The following is a 10,980-nucleotide window of genomic DNA, read 5'->3' on the forward strand; positions in this document are numbered from 1 at the left end:
GACATTTAGCGTATATTGCTTAAGTCATAGCTCATTTCTGAAGTCCTCTTCTTGAAATAAAATCACTCCTATCCACGTTCAACTGGCTTTTCTCCTTCCGATCAATGTGCAGTAAGTGTTTTTAGTTTTTTCTTTACCTAATGTCCATGTCTGGAACCACTGTTTTGAAAAAATACCCTATGCCACATGTTGCACAAGCACACATACATCAAATATAAAACCATTCGTTTTGGCTGTTGCTGTTACACAGAATTTTGCTGTCAAATGTAGTAGGCATAATAAAAACAAAAGTCCTTTTTTATAGGGTCAGCCCATCTGCATTATTTGGTCATGACAGGGCATTGTTTGGATAACACTGTTACTGTTATACAGAGACTTCATCACTGGCGTTTCTGAGAGAAAACAATCTAATTCCAAGGAAGAATGCAGTCAGTGCACATATTGGGCTGAGTTACTTCTAGTATTTTAACATGTAAGGTTATAGGTAAGAAGCTTATAGGTAAGAATAATAAGCTCTGGTAGAAAATTTTGCATCTCCCATAAAAAAAAAAATTAAATTAGGCTTGTCAAATGACTTGTTTCTTCAAAAAGTAACCAGATCTCTAAAGCCTCAGCTCTGGCCATATGTTTTAAGATCAAGTTGTATTATTATTTTATAAGAAAAGATAAAGTTCTAATAAAAATGTCAGTGTTTTATTTAAGCTTTTAATCTGTTAGTAGGAAAAAAACCCTTTGTTTTACACTCAGGTTGTTGTTGCATTTTATAAAATGTATATAAAAATATATATGTATAGAAAAGTTCAAGACTGAAGTTCGAAAATTCTGACCGTGCATAATCATACTATCATACCATAAATAGGGTATTTTGGGGAAAAAAAGTTATGGAGAAAGAATATATGCAGTAATAGTTTCTAAAGCCTACAAAACTTGGAGTAAGATTGTATTTTTAATAAAGGCATTAAATGGAATGTTTCTCCTTCAAAAAATGAGCTTAACAACAAATAATATAGGATAAGAAAAAAATCAATTATAAGGTTCTCTCATTTTCAGCTGAGTCCTGATGGAAATGCATTACTACAGGTTAATGCGCTTGGTCACATACCCTAGAAAGCAGAGCATGCAGTTTAATTTTGAAATCAATAAAAGCCATATTACAGCAGTAGCATCTGCAAATGAATGTGCTGTGAATTGCATTAGGAGTCATTTTGTAATTTTGCCTTTGAAAGCCTGAGAAACAATTTGCAAACTAGTCACATCCCGGAACTTGTAGTTCTACAGATGCATCACTTATGTTTCCCGTAAAAACCTTTTATCCTAGAAGGCTTCATGAATTTAAAAATCCTTTTAGAGAGGTTTTGCAAGTATTTGCTGTCAACATACTTAATCCTTTTAACTTTTTATATTGATTTTTGCTTAAAGTGAATGGATATCAACAAGCTCCCAGTTTATAACGTCTCCTACAGCTGTTTTCAAGAGCTTTATTACATAACTTTCTAACTACATAACTTTCTAAAATCGTTGTTAAACATGCATTCTACAGCAATTAAAAAAGGCTAAATTTGTCAGTACTTTAAGCTGAGACAAACTGAAACATTTCTTTAAGCACATCATGCTTTAATTCACGTTGATTCTATTTTTAATTCATCATCATTGGTTGCATATTAGGAAAAATTTCCTCACTGAAAGGGTTGTGAAGTCTTGGAACAGGCTGCCCAGGGAAGTAGTTGAGTCACCAACCCTGGAGGTCTTCAGAAAACGTGTAGGTGTAGAGCTAAGGGACGTGGTTTACTGGTGGACTCAGCAATACCAGGTTAAAGGTTGGACCAGATGATCTTGAAGGTCTTTTCCAATCTAAATGATTGTATGGTCCTGATTTCTAGGGTTAACATCTAGTTGAGCTTATGTCCACTTTAATGTTCCCTTTAGCATGTTGAGAAATTGCACCCTAACCCCCCTTCATCATCTTTTCTCCAGTGAGTACAACGCCAGGTTGGCTGTGCTTTCTATGTAAATTTAACTACCTAGTTTTGCTGCTACTGCTTTGCACTTTGCAGCTTTCTTCTTTCAGGTATCCAAAGTTGTCCTCCTCTTTGGTATTCCTGTGTCTTCCTCATGCTCTGCAACTTCCATTTGCTTTCCGATCATGGTGGTCTGTGTTCTCACTTGTATTACAGTCAGTGTTAGCTGTTGTCCACCGAGGTTACAATTCAAACTTCACCAAAATAAAACTCCTCAGCCTCTTCTCCTGTGGTGACCTGTCTGCACTCTTCTGAATTACAGATGACCGCGGCTGCTGCGGCTAGCGCTGTGATCCCTGCTGCGCAATAGCAATTGCTGCACTCCTCTTCCCTTCCCCTTCTCCCTTTCCTTGCTCAATAACTAGAGCTGTGGGCCTGTTAGTGACCTGAGGTTCTCCCAAGTTCCCTTACAACCTCTGCTAACCCATATTTTTGTTTCGACTACTTTGAGTTGCTCAACTCCCCCTTTATTCAGGTCTTAATTTGAAAACTCAACCTCCGACCCAACAGCTTGTTCTCTCTCAAGAAAAGACTTGCGCCTAAGTTTAAAATAGAAATGCAAGCAAGTTTTCAAAGGAGGTCAGTTGGACTGCGTTTTTCACAAATGCTGTTTGGCAATCTGTGAGACTATATATAGCAGCAGATAATTTCCTCTTAAGAAACTTAACTGCTTTGCTAATTGCACTTAATTACTGTTACTGATCTTAATCCCCCAAAAATGTGGATAAGCCCTCTTCAGAGACCTTACGTCTAGGAAATGCATCCTGAATTTTTCCTTAATTGCATTTGTGTAGCGCTAATACTAATGTTCAGAGAAATATGTGATACTCTGCATGTTTTCTTGTGTGTTTTATGTCTTGTGTTGCTTGCTTAGCTTGTATTGGTGGTTTGCTTTAAGTAAACATACATATTTAAAAGAAAATCTGGATATCAGGGTGAAGTATCCCACTTGCCTTCTTTCTCTAGGCCTTGCTACCGGAGCAGCGAGCAGTGCATGCAGATTCCTACAGGAGGATCGGGCACCTCTGACAGCTTGGCTGCTTATGATCTCATTCCTTACCATGATAAACACACACAAACATACGAACTGGCATAAGCTGAGAAACTTGAGGATCAAATGTTGTGCTTTTTTTATTAAAAAAAAAAAGTCTCCACAGTGTTATTTCCTATTTATTTGTCTAGAAGCTATTTTGTGAAAGTTCATAAGCTGTCCTTTTTAATTTGTTACAAATCGTTTCTATTTATGTTATTTAAAATGTGGATTTGTTCAACGGGGAAAGAGACTATTTTTCTCAAATGGCATTAATTTTATATGAGACTTGAAGAAAATCTGAGGTATTTATACTGCATTTTTGTAAAAGATGTATAAACTTTTTTTAACAGGGAAAGATGACACTTTTTGATGTAAATGAAAAATAAAATTTTTTTTAAACATAATGTCTCTTGTCTTAATGGTATCAATAGTCCCAGCTTTATGACAAAGAATTAACAGATTTAGACAATGTCATTGATATTGAGGATCATCTTATCAGGACTTCACGCTGAGGGTGCTGAAGCCCTGGTGCAGGCTGCCCAAGGCCTCCAGGCTGGATGGGGCTGGGAGCAGGGGTCCCTGCCCCTGTCAGGGGCTGGAATTAGATGGGCTGTAAGGTCCCTTCCAGCCCAGACCATCCTGTGGTTCTGTTCTATGACTTCTGGGAAGGTTTTTCAGTACGGGATATACTTACATACAGATACGCTGCTTCCCCAGCAGACCCACACTTGAGAAAAGAATGTCCAGAATATGTAGACATATCTTTCTGCTGTGACCATAAAGTAAAAATGGTAGTTCCAGAAAAGGGGAAAATTATTAACAGACTTTTTTTCTCTGAAGGCATTCCTTGGTGATTTTCTTTGGTCTCAAATTACTAGATTAAATGACATTTCTTTTCCCTAGTAATTTGAGGTCTACCACCACTGCTTAAAGACCTATGTTTTTTCTAGTTGGGAGCCATGAACCTTTTCAGCTGTTTCCTTTCAACGATCATTTTGCTTATCTTAATGACCTTAAAGCTAATGCTTGAGCTGGCTTTTCCCATTAAACACGCAATAATATGAAATTAGGCAGAACATTCTCAAATTAACTTTAAGCCAAACAACAAGGCTCACAGATGTTGAGACCACTAGTTCTTAGATTCCACTGACCTACTCCCTCAAGGTTCCTGTAACCAGCAAGAAATGTTATGTTCAGCCACGTTTTTGAATTCCAATCAAATTACAGAAGATAGCTGAAGATAATTTGTTTAGAAAGTCCCTTGCAAATTCTGCTTAGTAGTACTTTTGTTAACCTGGAAATATCTCTTGTCCAGCAACACTTTAAAACTGCTTTCTGTACAGCTCTAATGTAACTTTTTTCAATTTCTTCACAAGCAAAGTGATTGTATAACCCCATACAAAGGTTTAAAGAGTTTCTGGTGTTCCAACAACTACGTTGAGTGGACTTCAATCAATCCAAGAGGGTCTTTCTACAGTGGTTTAGATGAACAACCAACTTCTTGAACTGGTCTCCTTCCTCAGGGTTTTTTCATTTATTCTCCCCCCAGAAATATGAAGGTACTTTGGTTTTGAAGGTATTTTGTTTTAGGGAGAAGGTTAGTGCTTTCTCAAAGTAATCTTTTCAGATGACTTCCTAACGTTAGCATCGATAGCATGACAATGACCACTGGGAAGTGGATTGTAACTCCTTATAGTTCCTGGTGTTTCTAATTTATTTGGGAAAATCCCTCTCAACTGCTGGTGTAACAGGCACTCTCATGACAATCCTTTTAGTTAGATTGTCCATCACTTCACTGAAGGAAAGCAGCAAAAGCATGTTAGAGTATTCAGAAGCATTATCTATCTACAACTAATCCGAAGAAAGTAAAAACCAAGTTTGGGATAATAGCATCCTAGATTTTTTAGGATATTATTCAATTTTGAGGGGTCTTTGGCACAGAAGAGTTGCACAAAGTGACACCATTATGACCTCACTTTTTTTCTTTTCCCCTAAAGCCACTACAATTTTGATTGGTATTGTTTCCCACGTTCAGCAGGTATATGGCAACACCTAAAAACAAGAAAAGGAAGCTATCCAGATCTAATTACCACAGTCAAGATGGAACTCAGAATTTTACATCAATTTGTCTTAGATCTTAATCTAAAATATAACTTCGATTTGGAAAAATCCATTAATGCTGTGAATGTCCTTTAAATGTTGCCATAACATTTTGCTTCCACGAGCTGTTTATTAACTTAGTTGACTCTTTAAAATGGACTTGAGCGTGGATTGCCAACTTTTTTCTTACACATAAAGTGAAAGGAAGATGACTGGTGAATGGGAACAGATCGTTGTTAACTGATTCTCCTGTTGCTTTCCAGGGGGGTCATGAGCAGCTTCTGAAAACGATGGAAGAACGTATGATGGATGTTGAACAGAAACTAAGGCTTGTGAAGAGGCTTCTCCAAGATAAAGTAAATCAGCTGAAAGAACAAGTAAGCATTCTTGCTCTTTTCCCAAATCTTCCCCATTGCTTCTGTAAACAATTAGGCGAGCCGCCAAAATCATTCTTGCTGAAAAGAAAGTTAAAGGAGTTTTCCTTTCTCTTTTAATGAATCTGAGCTGAAGTACACCATACTTGCCCCAGACTTCCCCAAAATCCAAACTGGGGACCAAATTCACTAATCATTAATTTCCTGACAGCCATGCATGTTTGGTATGCTGATACACTTAAAGTTGGGAAACAAATGCCAAATTTGGGCCAAGTATCTTAACTAGAAAAGTTGCTTAGAAAAGGAGGGGAAAGAATTTCCTGAAGAATACAGATGGGATTAGTGTACAATAATGGATTTTTCCACATCCACTGCCCCATTACACCCTTTGCTTTACATGATTTTGGGGTTTCCGTTCTTGCCCTGGTCTGCCTTCTTCAGAAGTTTCCGGTAGCGTAGGAAAAGCTGGCTTCTGAACACTTAAGAAGGCGTGACATGATAACAGTGGGGAGAACATCGGTTTTCTACTGTGGTACAGTCTCCTCTCTCACGTTAAGGAAGTGCTACACTGACAGGGCCTCCTGCCAAAGGGCTGTTCCCAAAAGCATGCAGACAAGTGCTAGGTGCTCTCCCTAATTTTATAGGGGGAGCTGGCAGTCCAAACCTCTGGAGAAGTATCTTTGTGGGATCACGGGGTATGTGAAGTAGACCTGTCCTTAGAGGGCAAACGCTCTAAAGCAGTACTCATCTGACAGACAAGTCATTTGCAGCACTCCAACATCTGCACAAGCTTTCAAGATCCTCACAAAGTCTTTCCAGTTTCAAAACATTCACGGCATCCATAAGGACTTCACAAATGCATAGCTTTTGACAAATGAAAATAGCATGAATGGGTGGGTTGTCTTCCTTTAATATGTTACAGTGAACACATTACCTATATTCCCAGCACTGTTCTTGCTTTTAATTATTTTTTAATTTTTCTTTTGCTTTTAACTTGCTGAGTAATTTTGTTTCATTCACAATTCAGCTTTCCAAGAACACTAAAGCAGATGCAATGGTCAAGGATCTCTATGTTGAGAATGCACAACTGCTGAAGGCTTTGGAGATGACAGAACAGCGCCAGAAAACTGCTGAAAAGAAAAACTATTTACTAGAAGAAAAAATCGCCAACCTCAATAAAATCGTAAAGAACTTGGCATCCCCATCTTTTAGTTCAGCATCCGAGTTAAGGTCATAGCAAAGCCATTAAGTATGCCACAATCCCATGCACTTTACTGAAATTTTAATATTTCAGCTTTTCACTATGTTGCCTTTTGTATTGGTGAATTTTAGTTAACAGATGCCACCAAGGAGATGGCAGAGCTAAATCCCAAACCAGACACTGCCAACAGATCTTTTGTTTACTCCCAAACTATTTTTCTGCTAAATTTTGCCTAAAAGTAATTTTTGGTATTTAAAAATACAGATGTTTTTCTAGGTTAACTTATTTTGATACTTTGGTTTTCATTTAAAATACAAATTCTGAATTTACTGAATTGGTTATATCTATCTAGATTGAAGCCAATGTCTAATGCAAACTTATGGTATTGAATTAAAACTCTAAATACTTTTTGCTTTCTAGGATACTTCATGGCCCAAACGTAGTAATACTGACGGGTCAGTCTTGAACACTGTCAGTGTAATTGCTATTGAAAGCAAGACTTTACTGTTGTCATCTGTACCCTGCAATCTGATTCTAGTTTCTGTAAAGCAATATGCTCCACCTTATGCATTAGGCATCTGGGTTTTTCTTTGTAGCTGTTCTTCTGCAGAGCTCAGAAGAAAAAAAAAAAAAAGGAAGGAAAAAAAAAAACATTTAAAAATATGTAAATAGACTACCGCATCCAACTAAGCATAACCGTATTTTATCAGAAGAAATTTCCCAGATGGCAAATAAAGACTACTGCTTTTTTTTTTTTTTTTTTTTTTTAACTGTGCTGCCAGACAACTTAAAAATTGCAGAGGCCTTAATTTTTTGTGTGTGGAAATTAGTTATGCTAAACAATGGAAGAGTCACTAAACAGAAGTGAAGAAGTGAGTTTATATAACTTGTAAATTGAGTAAAGCAGTGGAGTATGTTTGTTAAACAACTGGCAGAAGAATGAAGAGGGGGATTTGAGTGATTTCTTCAGTGAAATCCTGTCTTTAGGCCTCACAGATGTGAACTTTTGCCACTTAAGCAGAGTTCCGTTTGACGTGAGTGATAATTTAGAAAGGTATGTCGTTTGTACTAAGTCCTGATACAGAATCTAAGTTTGTAATTAATTGTGAGGAAACATATTTGATGTGAATACAAAAAACTCAGGGAATAATAGCCTAAATTACTTTCCTTCAATATAATACATGTGGATATTAATGTCAATAGATGAAGATAAGCATGCATTAAGAAGAGCAGGCTAAACAAAATTGCTTGAGTATTACCTTAATACTCCCAGACCAACCTGCAGTAGTGTTGTAGTTGTGAAGGCTGAAGAGCATCCAGGTTTGTAATGACACGTAATACCTCCTATTTGATGAGTTTATGAGGCTAGGGAACTGCAAGTGCAACAAAGAAGTAGCTGAATAAGAGCCTGCATGCTCAAGCTTGTATATAATCCATTACTACAGTCTAAAGGAGAGGCTAGCCCTTCCTCCAAATGCCCTGCCTCCATCAGTAAGACATACTTAAGCAGCGTACATAAAACTGGTGAAAGGGACCATACTGGCAATACTTGAAACTGGACCTCTTTATATATGCATCATCATGGTTGCAGAGGAAGAGGGCAAGGTTCTTTGTCTCTGGGACCACTAGCAAGGTGACAGTTACAATAGCGTTTGTAATGAGCCAGATGTCTCCCAGGCACTGGGGTAAGACTGCCTGCAAGCTGTTGAGTAACCTATTGAACGTTATTTTCACTTGGTACTGACTAGAATGTGGCTGTAGGGGATGCCCTCTATGTCTGAAGGGTTACCTGCTGCTTGGAGGATTGAGAGACTGAACTATACACACTGCATATGACCTCCTCTTCTCCCCTCTCCTCCTCCATCCCTTTATGCAAGCAGCGTAGTGGAAATGGAAATACAATTATGGAATACCTTAGAGTAACACAAAATCCTTTTAAATTATTTCACTACTATGCTATTCTAAATGCCTGTAATGGTTATTTGTCTGCATAATCTCAGAGATTTACATATCCCTTTTTTCACAGGCTGCAAAAACACTTTGACAAATTGCATTGGCGTAAATTGGAGCTTGCTTTCAAAATCTGAAGTAGGGAGATCTTTTCTTCTTTTTACATTAATCAGTAAGTGGTATCAGTTATAATAAACCTCTGCGTATGGGTACCAGGGCTGTATGTTAGCAATATGGTAATTGAGCACACCCTAAAATCATGCTTATGCTATGGAAATTAACAAAGTTTTAAAATATTTCAGGAAACATAGGTGAGGTTCAGATGATCAGAACTATATTATCAGCTAGTACATTTTAACGCTACTTCATAAGGTGATCTAGATTTAGTAATAATGCTCTGTATGTGACCAAAGTCTGAACACTGACATAAGTGAGTACTTCACTTGAGCTACTGTGGAGTTAATTTCACATTACTCATTTTAAAGGCTAGGCACATTACTCATTTTAAAGGCTAGGCTACTTACCCAATTCATTTAATCTCCTGGTACTTACCAGTTGTTTTTTTTTTTGTTGTTGGTGGTGGTGGTTTTTTTAATCAGACATTTCTAGAGCACAGTACAAGCCAAAATATGATTTTATCATTGGAATACAAGGAAAAAGCAGAGAAAAGGGATTTTGACTTCTCCTTTTCTCACCCTCTCCTCTGTTGCTCCACTTTTTTTTCCACTTAGCTTCAAAAAATTAACCTAAACACAGGAAAAAGGAGAAGGATGGAGGAAGAAGACAATGGTAAATATTTTTTAGACATAACTCAAACTGGAATACTTGTGTGAATTAATTCTCAGAAGTGCCTTTTGTGATTACATACACTACAGCCTTTCTGTACTGTACTGTTTTTGTTGCTACAGGACAATTTTCAGGACAATCCCTTCCCAAGTGGAGGGAACGCAGACAAAGGTAGTGCTGCTTACCGGCGAGTGTAGTGTTGCTTATTGGTTCGTTGCGTCAGCTCAGAAGATGAGCAGCTACTTCTACAAAATGAAAGCTACTGAAAATAAGCATATAAACATGTAAGCGTTAAGCATTTGTGGTCTTTTGTGCATGAATGTGTCCCCTGTGCAGCATAGGCATTTTAAAGATACCAAAGTATTTAATGGTATTCTGACAGGCAAAGCTCACTGAATTACTAGGCCTCATTCCTACAACAAGTCTCACCAATTAAGATATTAACCACTTTATTACCAGAAGGTGTTTTAAAAGCATTCAACTCTTGCTTTGTGAATCACTGTGAAAATAAGGGCACATAGGTATCTAGGGTTGGGATTTTGGGAAGAGGAGGAGGGAGAGGCAGAGGCAGTATATGTCCAAGTTAAAGTTACGTGTACTGAATTCACACAGGTGGAAGTGCTGTGTGTCGACTTAGAATGACACAAAGGTTCACAATCTCCAATTACCACTTTAAATACAAAGAAAGAAAATAGAATTCTTTGAATTCTGATTGAAGTAAAAGGTTGTAACATACGTAATTTTAGCCAGATTGTATGTAAGGTAGAATAGGAGACAGTCTGGACCTGTCAGGAGTAAAATGCCCTAGTTTACTTTCAGTAAAAGTAAAAAAAAAAAAAAAAAAGTTTTACTTTCTCTCAGGTTTTCCATCATTTACCTGTTAGGTCTCCTGTGCTGTGTCAGATGCTGTCATTGCTGACGTGTTCTGTATAAATGAGAACAATTGTATATTTTTTCTATTATGTTTTGTTCCAGTGTAATATATTGTCCTTACAACATCATGTAAAACTGAAAGATGAACCAACTTACATGTTATTTATAATGAATGTAAAAAAAATAAATGACTGTACGATCCCTGTGTGTGGTGGTTGGTTTTTTTTGGTTATTTTTTTTTTTACCTGAACGTGATTGTAATATACCAATAGTTTGGTATGTTCCCATACAAGCTGTAGGTGTTTTAGGCAGTACCTACAATACTGTGATTAATGTGTACGGACCTACACAATACCTACAAACACACCACGGTATCGGAAGGTTGGTGCTTTCCATTATGAGAGCATAAAGCCGTTTAACGGGTAAAAAACTGATGGGCAGCAAGCCAGGTTTATATCTGAGCACACCCTGTCCTTGCCTCACATACCAATTCTCCACCTTCACAGTACAAGTTATAAGTATATAAGAGTTATAATTTATACAAGTATAAGTTATACCCCCATCTTGTAAATTTAATCTCGTAACTTGTTTTGTGGTGACTGAGGGAAGGGCGGGCACTGCTCCTGTCAGCGCCCCCCCCTTCAC

At 37.5% G+C, this 10,980-nt stretch overlaps 1 protein-coding gene across 6 annotated transcripts in view; it reads left to right on the top strand.

Moving 5' to 3' along the window:
- Window positions 1-10,540, top strand: part of NIN (ninein) — a 61,425-nt gene extending 50,885 nt beyond the window's left edge. For 4 of the 6 annotated variants that reach the window (XM_066997408.1, XM_066997407.1, XM_066997413.1 and 1 more), the window contains 2 exons: window positions 5,415-5,528; window positions 6,553-10,540. In XM_066997408.1, coding sequence (XP_066853509.1) covers window positions 5,415-5,528; window positions 6,553-6,762 — 324 coding nt within the window. In that variant the 3' untranslated portion in view covers window positions 6,763-10,540. Of the gene's footprint in view, window positions 1-1,926; window positions 1,974-2,984; window positions 3,151-5,414; window positions 5,529-6,552 lie in introns of those variants that run through there. The other 2 variants (XM_066997409.1, XM_066997410.1) reach the window with 2 other exon arrangements.
- Window positions 10,541-10,980: the final 440 nt, after the last annotated feature.

The sequence above is a fragment of the Anser cygnoides genome, chromosome 5 (genome assembly GCF_040182565.1).
Source record: "Anser cygnoides isolate HZ-2024a breed goose chromosome 5, Taihu_goose_T2T_genome, whole genome shotgun sequence".
NCBI lineage: Eukaryota > Metazoa > Chordata > Aves > Anseriformes > Anatidae > Anser > Anser cygnoides.